The sequence below is a fragment of the Xiphophorus couchianus genome, chromosome 8 (genome assembly GCF_001444195.1).
Source record: "Xiphophorus couchianus chromosome 8, X_couchianus-1.0, whole genome shotgun sequence".
In the NCBI taxonomy this organism is placed as follows: Eukaryota; Metazoa; Chordata; class Actinopteri; order Cyprinodontiformes; family Poeciliidae; genus Xiphophorus; species Xiphophorus couchianus.
This window is the reverse complement of record NC_040235.1, coordinates 15,117,529-15,130,305: the sequence shown is the minus strand read 5'-3', so window position 1 is coordinate 15,130,305 and position 12,777 is coordinate 15,117,529. Positions and strand designations below refer to the sequence as shown.

Genomic DNA, 12,777 nt, shown 5'->3' with positions numbered 1-12,777 from the left:
TTTGGATTTGACAGGTGAAATCCAGATTACTATATCCCATCTTTTACGTTGCACATGATTCTTCTTATTTTGACTTACAGATAAAAGTTTATATTCTGGGAGTAAGATCCGTGTAATTTTTGCAAAAAATTGTGTATCAGAAGGTCAGGCTTAAGCTATAGATTTAGTGCATCTCACCATTAAAGCACTGTTTCAGTATCCATTAAAAGACGTCAGACTTTTATCCACATATTCTTGTCATTTAGAAGATAATTTTAACTCATTTTGACTTTCTCCCTCCCTACTATCTCTTGTTGTATTGATGGTAAATGGCTTTGTACTTATATAGCGCCTTATCCAGCCCGAAGCGCTTCACACTACAGTCATTCACACATTCACGCACACCCCCCACGTTGATGGTGGCAAGCTACTGGGTAGTAGTCACAGCTGCCCTGGAGGAGCCTGACAGAAGCGATGTTTGATGTTGTAAATGAAAACCATCTTATTAATGTTATTCTTTATTTTTAATGCCTTGGGATATGTTTATGCCTACACAAGAATTACTTGTTTGAAAATACTCATTGGCATTTTGCTTAAAGGAAGGTTAGACTCTATAGGGAATGAGATGCATACTTTTACATATCGTTATGGAAGAAGGATTTCAAACTCTGACGAAGAGTTGGCATTCTGTGTTGCATCCCTGCACAGTGAAGTCATGCTTTCCAGTAAATACCTCAGTGTAGAAGTCAGACACAACGTATGCCATCCTCTTTTTGCAACGTGCTCTACTGTCAGCAGACTGATGCCTTCATAAGGTGAAACAATGTGACTGCAAGTATCATTAGTTTTGAATAAATCCAGTTCCACACAGACTTCAAGAACTAATCTTATGATTCATGTTGGTACAGTATGAAGACTTTGTTTTGGCACGAAAAGCTGTTAAATATTCCATGTGTTGTTTTGGTAAAATGTTTGGATGTTTCTAAATGTACAGTTGAAACTAAATATTTATATATCATGGTGTGAAAAAATGTTTTTCCACTTACTGATTTTAAGCATTTCAGAACATCAAACTAATTTAAATATTAGCCTAAGAGTACACAAGTAAACACAAAATGCAATTTTAAATGAAGGTGTTTATTATTACATGCGGGAAACAAAACCCTGCGGGGAAAAAGTGATTACCACCTAAACCTGATAATAACTGGTTGGGTGAATCTTTGCTCGTAAAATTGCAGTCATGTGTTTGTGACGACTTGCAATGAGTCTTTTATAGAATTTTATCATTTTCATCTTTGCAGAATTGTTCTAACATTGGAATGTTTTCTTGAACTGGAAGAGCTTTTTAAGGTCATTCCACAGCATCTCAATAGGATTAAGGGCAGGACTTTGACTAGGCCACTTCAGAGTCCTCATTTTGTTTTTCTGCAGACTTTCAGAGGTGGAAATTGTGGTGTGCATTGGATGATTGTCCTGCTGCAGAACCAAAGTTTGCTTGAGTTAAAATGACAATTTGCAAATGTTTTCAGGGATGCAGCCCATATGTTTTGGATAAATTTCATTTGGTCAAATGAAACTAAAATTGAAGTCTTTACCTTTGGAGGGAAACATGAGAAATGAGAATGCTATAGAACACTGTAACAATTGTGAATAGGAGAATAGGAGAGGCAGCAGAAAAAAATCGCTCTCCCATTAGTCTGACATTCAGAAAATAGTGATAAAAAATTATTAGCCTGATTTAATGTCAGACAGAGCAATGGTTTTGTATTTTTACACAGTGTGTGTAAATAATATTTGGTTTAAATGTACTTGCTGCACTGGTGAGTGTTTCTGTGTCAAAGTAGACGTGAGTGACAGTGTTGATATGCCCTCTAGTGGCCAAAATGATCTTCACAATTCCTGTAATTGTGATACATTCAGCTATTTATAGTTTTTTATAGCTTGGACTTTAAAGTTTCTGACCTCTTGCCAACAAACATACCTGTATGAAATCTTCACTCAATTTCTTATTTAACAAAAACTAGATTGTCTTGCCAGGATGTGATGAAACACATTTGTGAATATGTGCCTGGAGATTTACTGGGAGTCCAGCAGCTAAATCCCCCTGTGTAATTCTTTTGAATCACTCAGCTGCACAAGGTAATCATCTGAGGACCTGTTACATGCCTTCAGATTATTAAACCTAAATGAGCAAGAACTCTGTCTTGGTTTTAATGTAGAAAGACATATAATGTGCGCATGTGTGTGTATCTAGAAGAAGATACACACAGTGTCACTAATACATTAACTTCATTATAGCTGAAACCGTTATTCAGTTGATCAATATCACACCCACTGTCACAGTGATAGTGAAATATCAACATCAAGTGCTATATATATATATATAGATCTATATATATATATATATAGATCTATATATATATATCTATATATATAGATCTATATCTATATATAGATCTATATATATATATATATATATATATATATATATATATATATATAGATCTATATATATATATATAGATCTATATATAGATATCTATATATATATATATATATAAAGTAAAGTATATAAAGTATATATATATATATATATATATATATATATATATATATATATATATATATATATATATATAGATAGATCTATATATAGATATCTATATATATATATATATAAAGTAAAGTATATAAAGTATATATATATATATATATATATATATATAGGGGATACAGGGAAAGAGCTTTCCTGTTACTGACACCCGGTAATGCTGCAGAGAAATGAATTCACACTAAATGTTTAAAGATACAAGTGTCAAAATGAGTAAAATTTATATGAAATAAATATAACTTGAACAAGTTATTTTAATGTTTCCTGTCCTTTCTTTCTCAAGTTGATCTAACTTTCTAGAAACATTTAATTGTCCATGATTATCTTGTTTCACATGGATAAAAATCTGGTTTAAGATTATTTCTGTTTTTTTTTTCTTTTTCAAAACACTGATACGAGAGAACACATCATTCAAGAAAAGCAGACGTGTGTTGATCTTCAGGATATAGCTGCAAGAAATGATCTTTACTAGACCTGCAACAGTCAACATAAAAAATTAAAATACTGAAACAACTAGACCTGTAACAGGACTGGGCTCTGAAATTCACAGAGAAAGCTTTTCTTGTATAAGATTGCACAACATCAGCAAAATACAGATGATTTTTTATGGCTTTTTTTGATAAGCATGGGAGCTTTCCTTAGACCAGATTTTAGCTATAAACTAAACTGGGAATGTAAGCTTGTCTAGAGAATAAATCTTTCCAAATGGGTAAAGTTATTGGTTTATTCACATAAATTAGATATTAATATTCTGAAGTATTTTGAACTTAGCTCTTTCAAATCAAAATAAAAAAAATTGCCTCATATTTCTTTTGTGTGTGTTGAGGCTGAACAACATGGAAAACTTAAAGAAAAAAAGTGAATATTTTTAATTTTGTAGTGCACATGATTTCACAAAGAACAAAAGAATTTGCTTGTTATGTAAGCAGACACATAACATGATTAAGTTTTTCACATATTGTAACGAAGGTAGACTTTGCGTCTTTGGTGAAAAGAGTTTTACTTGCTGCTCTTCAGTTCAACATCTGGAAACATGGATCAAATCTTTTTGGGATAAGCTGTGTCGCAACTTGTGCTTCAGAAATGTTGGAGTCTTTATTTGCTGAGCAGAACAGTCCAGAGGTTGTAAAAAAATTCTCAGATTTTTCTTGTAGGCTTTGTGCACCATGCTCTTGTTATATAACTGAAGGCTTTTCATTGAGTTGGATCTGACCTCTCAGGGGGAAAAGACATACATGATTGTCCAAAGTTTCTAGCATCCGTGACTCATCCTTGTTTTTCTCTTTCTGGGGCTGCTGTGCCTCAGTGTCTTCACTTTGGAATGCTTTATTCACCGTCCTGCTTTCTCTGTGTTGTTCAGCTTTCAAGGTTCTCCTCCTCCAAGCTAAGAACATCTATTCTGTTGATAAACTGATGTGATATACTGACGAAAGTTTTTTCTGTGACGTTTCCTCTGGAAAAGCAGCCTAAAACAAAATGCAACGCAAAGACAGAGAACATTACTTCTTAAGGCGTTTCTGTAGCCATCAAAATTTAAAATTAGTAATTACGTTGATGAGCACCAACATTACCTTTTCCTGACTTAGACATTCCTTCTCCATGAACTGTTTAGTTAAAGAATAACGTTCTTTGACCTTTGCAGCAGCAGGGGTATAATCTGTCTTAGCACAATGACTCTGATCCATAGAATCCAACTCCACGTCACTGCAAACCTGATTGAAATGAGGTGAATATAAGTTAAAGAAAGCATTTACTAAAATCATTAAAACTACAGAAAGTTAATGTTCATAAAATCTTCAATTGACTTTATACAAACTAAACCTAAATGTTTAGTCATAACTGCTTAATGTGTGTTTTTCATGTTATTAAGCATGTCAATTATTAAATCTTAGAGTCTGTAAATTTGTACTTTCATCTAATTTGCGATTTACAGAACGACTGTGAATTCAAATATAAAAATTCACACAAAATGGTTACACAGATCAAAGATACTTAAGGCAATTAGACCATTAAAACAATTAAAAAACAACAACAAAACAAACAACTCAAAAACCATTAAAGAGCAATCATGCTGGTTAAAAGGTTCTTGTTGCTTTAAGAATAGTTTGAAATAATTGCAAGGAAATAAGATTTGGCATCTTGAGTTCAGACTGGTGATTATTCTACATAGGAGCCAAAATGCTGAATATTTCATTTTTTTCATCCAAACAAAAAAAGAGAAACATTTCAAACAAAAGAGATATTTTTAGAGTGAAAAGAATAGCCAATATTAGATCTTGGTTGGAGAGAATTTAAGTAAAATGAAGCCAGGCTAAGCAGAGTTTAGTCAAATGAATATATCTCTGTACACTAAGAGGCCAATCGAGCTTTTGTGTGCAATGGTGAGACGTCTGCAGCCTGTTAACCTCAAAGCACAGTGATAAACAATATTCAGTGACTGAAGACATTTGGCCAAAGAATTCATATACAGAACATGTACATAATCAAGCAGAGATAGGAAATTACTGGAAGACATTTCTTTCTAGCGTTGAGAGAGAATCAGAATGCACTGTGGTAATAAAACCTAACCAATATAAATAGAATACAAAAGCCTGCAGGGCTCATACTCACGGTGTCTGTTGTAGACATGGAGGAAACTCTCTGAAACTGTGATTTGGAGACTGATGACTGATGGCTAAGCACCGAGTCCCTTTTGGAGGACTTACTGTTTGACACTGATATGCAGTTCCTTTTAGGGGCATGGGCCAGGAAGTGTAGGCAGGGGACCTTCTCTGCCAGGGTGTCCCTGTTGGAATATTTCCTGATCATTCGCTGAAATAGTTTCCTTTGTATTTAAACCCTTAGTTAACAGTTAACTAATGTGTTGATACCTGTATCTGGAGTGAGTGATTCCATAGATGAAAGGGTTGTAGATGGCAGACGCTTTTGCAATAACCGCAGGGACAGCTTTGGAGTATGGATTGAGAATGTGTGCATATCTAAACCACAGTGTGTTGACAAATGTAAGCAGAGATCATGCATGCATTTACTGCAGGATAATATGCAATCATTCGTTGAGATTGAATAAAGTTCATAATGAAATAATGACCAAAAAGAGCTTAGACTATCGAAATAAATATTTCCACCAAAAGGTAAGCGTTTTGTATTTACCCAGCCCAGGCGATGAGAGTGACACACGCATAGGGTGACCAGGAAAGTACGAACACTATGATCACCACAAAGGCAATCTTTGCCAACTTCCACTCAGTCCTGATAGACTGCTGTTGGATCAGGGTTGACTTTCTCACCTGAGACCCCAACTGCTCAACATCTCTGAACATTTAAAAAAGGAAAGGTCCAGATTAATACACCACCAAATCCAAAAAAGTATGCAATAATATGAAAAAGTTAAACTAAAAAAATGTACACTAGAATGATAATACACAACATACCTCATACCTTTAATTGCAACCCTTGTATAAAAAGCCTTATATAAGAGCTACAATTTGAAAATTGCTGCTTTTTTCCCCACACACCAAGTTTTGCAGATTTTGTTTACCTTCCTTAACATCTTCACAGCACCCATGTGTGTCTCAGCTCCAGCTGTTTTGAGCAGTAATATATTCTATCACTCAAACTAGAGCCACAGTTTAAAGGGATAGGAACATTAAAAATGAAAATGTGATGCATGTTTGTATTCAGGCCCTTTTATTCTGTTACCCCTAAACAAAACCCTGGTTGCCTTTAAGTGATGAGTAAATTGAATCCATCTCTATATATTTTATAAGGTTCTGCAGAGATCCACAAGTCAGGTGGGACAATTTGGTGACAGGACAACTATTAGTTGTGCGCTCCAAAAAATATGGTCTATATGGAAGTATGGCAACAAGAAAAGTCATGGAAAAGATAAAATTACAAGAAGTCCTACTTAAAGTTTCCCGCAAGCCATCTGTGCTCTTCATCCAGTTTGACAAAGCTTGAGGTATTTTGCAAAGCTTTGTAGTGACCCCAGAAGACTTGCGAAATTAATATCTGAATTTACGAGTGTGAGATAAAACTGGAACAAAATACAAATTTATTATACGCCTGCCTCATAAATAATGGTTATAAATAGAACAAATTGCAATTTTAATACAAATGTTTGGGTCAAATGGGTAGCAAAGCGTTTTTTTTTACCTGCTTGCATGACGAATTGCTAGGAACATGCACAAGTAACAGTAGGATATGATGCCCAGAGGAACGAAGAATACGAAGCAGCACAACATCAAAGTGTAACTTTTATTGGCTGGAGTAGATGTCACATAGTCCCATGTGCAGGAGGTCATCAGGCCCTCGGGGATGTAGGAACCTTTGGAAAGAAGTTCAACACAAGGAAAGCATAAAGCAGCACAAGTAATGGTGATTTGAAAATATTGCTGAAATGACTAATGTACTTACTCCACCCCAAAAGTGGTGCAAGGCTCCAAGCAAGTGAATAAAACCACACAAGGGCAATTATGAGGCAAGTACGTCTTGCCGAAGTCCACCCTATGGACTGCAAAGGCTTGGTGATTACTATGTACCGGTCTATAGAGATGGCGAGAAGGTTTATCATCGAGGAGATTCCAAATAAAGCCCCGCAGAAGGCATAAATTTTACAGCCTGTGTGGGATAAATATGGAAGGAAACTGTTTAATAACATGTTTCTTTTTACATGAGCAAAACAAACTTTCTGCTTTTAGGGAGCATGCTTAAAGTTACTAATGTCTTAAAGTTGCCTCATCGTCACATTTTGCTTACTGCAAGAAAAATATGCTCAAAAAACCGAGTATGTTAAAAAAATTTGTTTTGTATGAAATACTCTGTTCATAAACAACAAAATAAATTATGCTGTTATATTTATTTTTTTCTAATGATGCACAAGTTATTGAAGACAATGATAAACAATATACCTGTTTCCCCAAAAATCCACCCTTTATTGAGGCAGTTAACAAAAAAGATGGGTGACTGTGTGATGGCCATCAGGAAGTCGCTGATGGCCAGGTTCATGATGAAGAAGTTGGGAGGTGTCCGGAGTTTCTTGTTGCTGAAAGACATCAGGTTTGAAATGTTGCCTATAAGATGTCATTATTTTATAAACCAATAAAATAGTATGAAATTGATTTATTATACAGTAAACTTTACCTATGTTCTGTTTTTCCTAAAACATTTGGATGGTGTAAAGCACAAAAAACCTAAATACACTTGTTATATCCACTTGTGTGCAATTTTAGCTACTTAATGTAAGTTTAAATGTCAGATGTCCTAATGTATTTCTGACCACAAAACCTTACTTTAAAAGAAAAGTTTTAAAAGTTTTAATGCTTTTAATTCTATCTTCAACACAAAGAAAGCATAAAGCATGTGCCTTTTCAGCTTGGTTACATTATTTAAATTCTTTAGTATCGATACCTTTTATTTATTTAAATTTCTATATGTATAAGTTTGAAAAATATGTTTGCAATTTTTTAAAATGACTGTAAATGTTTTAGCTTGTACATTTTGGACACTACACAGATTAAGTATTTCAGATATTCCTCAATCCTAAAATTCAATAAAGGTATTTATTGCATGATCACTCCACCGTGATGAAGCACAGTTGAAATAAGTCCTTAAAAGTCCAAATGTAATATCACATTATTGTCCACAGTTACCAGACAAGTAGTTTACTGAAAGAATAACAAATAAATAAATAAATAAATCTTGATAATAGTCAGTTTGCCTACCAAGAAAAAGCATACATGACCAAGGCATTCCCAGAAACTCCCACTGCTCCGATCACTAAGACGAAGAAGGCAACGATGTAGTGAACGTGGTCCGGGACGTCCACATGCCGATAGAATCCGTGTTCTAGATCCATACCTGTGATGCAACCAAATACATGTTGAATCATTTTGTGAGCATGTCTTAAGTTTTGTGCAGCTTCCTCACCCTCCTAACCTACTGAACTCTGTTGGATGACATAACAGTGTCGTTCATGAGTTGCATTCCTCATAGTCATATGAAATGTTCTCTTTGGTACTGATAACTTTTGGACATGTGCCTTTTCAGTTCACACGAACAGGGAATTTCCGTTTAGGAAAACAGGATATTCAAGCTTTTTGTCTAAGTGCAAATATTTTAGAAAAATACTCCGGTATGCCACAGCATTAAATGTCAGCACTGATGAGGAATTTTTACTTTGGCACTTTACTAGACTTGAGCGGTTCTAAATATCAGTCTGTTTTGACTGACAACCTTCCAGTGGCTGCTAGGAATCTCAAATGAAGCAAGGTTTTTACTTTTCAGCATCACAGTTAGCCCTAGAAGGCATCTAAATCAAATGAATGACTTTGAAACAGAAAAATTGCCACACAGTTTGATCAAACTAAATCACTTCTAACATTTTCCCTGCTGCCACCAGCAAATAATAATCCTGTTTTATATGAAATCTGCCAGCAGTGCATATTAATCCCATTCATCAATTTTCATTAAAAAAGTAAATTAAAATTTTCTAATTCGGTAAGCTCTGTTTAGATAATCTACCACTTTGTTGCCACATTAATTCTTTTGTTGATATGGAAAATACTGTAGCTGTTAAACATCAACATAAGATGGCATTGATTATGTGAGAGTAAAAATAAAGTGTAAAATTCAAGCATCTGCATCACATAAACCTCAGATCTAAAACAGAATCAAACTCAACTGTTAAAACTGGATTCTTATGAGCAAAGCACATTTTAAAATTAATGCAGGATTTGACATACTATGATAGATTATGGTCTGTGTGTGAGGGGGTGTGGTGGCAATTAAATACAGGTGTTATAGGTTATTTAATCAAGGGGATTATGACAGTCAAAATTTTAATATCAATTAATAACACTTGCAGACTGTCAAATGGGGCACGTGAGTAATAATCGCCATAAAGGTTGTAGAGAAGTGCTTTTCTGGTCAGAAAAGAGATGCGCCCTCATTATCACTGAGCTGATGGGTATTGAGAATTTGCAGGGGGATTTTAAAACTACTAACTAATGTCTGTGACTTTTCTACATGATGATGAATCAATTAAAAAAATGTTTTTGTTTTTTTTAATTAAGAGATAGGTTTAATGTGTTACTGATACCTTTATATTTCAAAAAGTAGTGGTCTGCAGTCCGGAAATAATGGTGTTGTAATCTAGTAAAGGTGAAAATACCTTGTAGATAGACCTTGTATTCTTGCACAGTGCACTTGGACCTGTTTGAGATTCACACAGTGGTGTCTTGCTGTGCTCATTGAGCTCTTCTCTGTCAGAGGTAGTCACACTCAACTCTTACTTCCTCACAAATCCAATACCTATCTGGTTAATGTCACATTGCAAAAGTGGAGCACAGTTTTCCCCATCTTTTATGACTAATAAGCTACATTCAGATGCAAAATCTCACAAATAGGATAACACTGAATATGGCAACTGAATGTAATGTAAAATACCCAGTCTAAGACTTTTATGACAGTGTAAATTTGCTGCTTTCTCAAAATAACTCAATGCACAGCCATTAATGTCTAACCTGCAGGCAAGAATAGTGTGTTCCCCTCCTAAGTGAAAATTTGTGAATTATGTCCAATTAGCCATTCTCCCTTCCCAGTGCTGTGTGACTTGTTAGTGTTACAAGGTCTCAGGTGTGCTAAATTTAGTGTTATTGCTCTCACACTCTCTGATACTGGTCACTGGGAGTTCAATATTGCACCTCATGGCAAAGAACTCTCTGAGGATCTGAAAAGAAAATTGTTGCTTTACAAAAAGATGGCCAGGCTTTAAGGAGATCGCCTTCATGCTGAACCTGAGCTACACCATCCAGTGGTTTAACAGAAGAGGTTCCAGTCAGAACAGATTTTGTCGTAGTTGATCAAAGACGTTGAGCGCACGTGCTCAGCATCACATTGAGAGGTTGTCTTTTGAAAATAGACGCAAGTACTGCGTGGTGTGTCTGCCTGTTAGTGCTCGGACCATCTCACATTGCATCAAATTGCCCTGGATGCCTGTTGAAAGCGTCTTCTGAAGAAGATGCTCACGAAAGCATGCAAACAGCTTGTTGAAGATAATCAGACAAAAAGGCAGATTCTTGAAACCAAGTTCTGCAGTCTGACAAAACTAAGATAAATCTTTCTGGTGGAGTTGCACAGGAAGGCCATAGCCAGTCTGTATCGTCAGTGATAAAAAAAAAAGTATGTCTCTCCTCCTATGGTGGCAAAGGTTGACATAAGGTTAAATAAATAATTACATAACTTTTTCAGTCACTTTTGCCCAAAGTAGCATTCTATTCCCATTTGTGTGTCTGTGCAACAGGAGAGGGAACCCCTTGTGTTGTTTACAAAGTAAGTACTGCCAGAAAATATGTCTGTACTCAGTGGCTTATATGCCAGAAGGCAGCATCTGATAAATACCTTACCAAGTTTTTGTTTCTGAATGATTACATCACAAGGAGTCTTTTTGCTGTTACTGTTTCTTGTTATTGTGAGGAGAGAAGAAGCTTCACCATTCTTCACAGACTTTCATTTTGAAATATGTGACCTGAAGAGACCTAAATTCTTTTGAATAAGAGATGATAACAGGGTGAATTTTGGTGTTTCTTCATGGTGGTTGATGGCTATAGCCTGCACTAGAGAAACAGTTTGTTTGCAAAAGCTAACTTTTACCAGTTATTCAGTTCTTTTAATCAATTTTCGTGCATAACTTTAAGCAGAAATTCTTCATATTCACATATTACTTCTTTACCAATCCAGATTATGGGTTATTACTTTTAACCACAACCTGTTGGCTTCATATTCCATCATTCTGTGGACTGGCCTCACATTTGAATGGTTTAGGAAGTTATATAATATACTCTATCAGATTAACAATGCTCCAGCATCATCTTCCTGCACATTTGATTCTGCAGCATGTCATTTGACTTTACCTATTTTACTGGTTTAAAACATAACTCAGAATGCTGGTTCAAACTCAATTCCCTACCTTATAGTGCCAGAATAAACCAGTGTTGAGTTAGTCCATATTTATCTTGGTGTGGGTGGGTTATTTTTTAGTCTGCAATCATTATTTTATTTTTTGCAGTTAGTCCTGTAAGTGAACATTTTAAACCCTTTCGCCAATGAAGACTTAAGCGAAGTATCCTCCAGTGCTCCTGTTAGAAATCAGGAAGTGGTTTTATTGTTTCACTTGAAAAACACTTCTAGGAATCAAGCCCACATGTGATGTTATCTACACTATGCACACTTATTTCCCAGTCATATTTATTCAGTTATTTTTAGAGGCTCAGTCAGTTGTGTTTTGTTGTGATTTTAAAGAATGATTTGCAATCGATAGCTTAAGTGTAGAAAACAGTCACTGGTTCTGCGTTGCTACATCAAATACTTTGTGAGAAAGTTTGCTACAATTGCTTTTGAATGCAAGTAATCTGCAAGTCTTGTGACTCACAACAAAAGGCAATATTTAAAACAAGATTTAAATTAAGGCCAAAATTAAGCTTAAATTAACATTTATACTTGTTTGACATTAATATGCAAGTAAAAAAATTAAATTTTACCATACCTTTTGCTGAAATTAGAGCTTATTTTCCTTCTTCTTTTCTGTTTTGAGACAGAAGACAAGAAACATAGAAGCTGTGCAGTAGATGAAAAATCCTGCAGGTGAATCAGTTAGTCTATCCGATTCTCTAATGTCTAAACTCCAAAAGCTAGCGCTTTACATGCTTCATGCGCTGCCATGAATGCTCCACAAAAGCAAGAATGTCCAGACTGAGCCTGAAAGCCACCAGCAGCACACTGGCCCATCCCCCTGAAAGCTCCCCATCACGCACATATCTCTCATGGCACAATAAATCGATCCAGCTCATGTGTTTTTTATGCGTGAATGAGGATTGCTTTTTTTTGTTTGTTTGTTTCTGCCTGTGTGGAGAGGCTGGTATCAACAGCAAAATCTAACCCGTTTTGTTTGAGAAGAAGAACCTTTAATGGCATTTGAATTAAAATGCCACTTAGAGCCCTAGATTATGTTTTGTGCACACTGATTATTTTTCACCAAACACAAAATATGAATGGGATGTCTATATTCATGCATCAGATAAGACATGTGGACAGGAGGTGTGAAAGTGCCATAACCCAGTTGTAACAACCTCCCATAGAGTGAGCTGAGGCGCATAGAAAGAAGTCTCGTGGTTTACGGGGGAAAAAAA

At 35.4% G+C, this 12,777-nt stretch overlaps 1 protein-coding gene across 1 annotated transcript; it reads right to left on the bottom strand.

Annotated features, from left to right (window-relative positions):
• Positions 1–3,034: 3,034 nt before the first annotated feature.
• opn4xa (opsin 4xa) lies at positions 3,035–12,350 on the bottom strand. The gene is made up of 10 exons (XM_028024573.1): positions 12,135–12,350; positions 8,314–8,449; positions 7,501–7,634; positions 7,007–7,210; positions 6,746–6,917; positions 5,741–5,902; positions 5,461–5,568; positions 5,201–5,375; positions 4,162–4,302; positions 3,035–4,056 (listed from the first exon to the last, which is right to left on the bottom strand). Exons 2-10 carry the CDS (start codon positions 8,445–8,447, stop codon positions 3,985–3,987), a joined length of 1,302 nt encoding a protein of 433 aa, XP_027880374.1. The 5' UTR covers positions 8,448–8,449; positions 12,135–12,350; the 3' UTR covers positions 3,035–3,984.
• Positions 12,351–12,777: the final 427 nt, after the last annotated feature.

Excerpts from the sequence above, each read along its gene's own strand:
- opn4xa (XM_028024573.1), bottom strand. The coding sequence starts at position 8,447 with ATGGATCTAGAACACGGATTCTATCGGCATGTGGACGTCCCGGACCAC. Across the intron at positions 6,918-7,006 it reads TGCACCACTTTTGGGGTGGA|GTTCCTACATCCCCGAGGGC; the intron begins GTAAGTACATTA and ends TTCTTTCCAAAG. Across the intron at positions 4,057-4,161 it reads AATGTCTAAGTCAGGAAAAG|GCTGCTTTTCCAGAGGAAAC; the intron begins GTAATGTTGGTG and ends ATTTTGTTTTAG.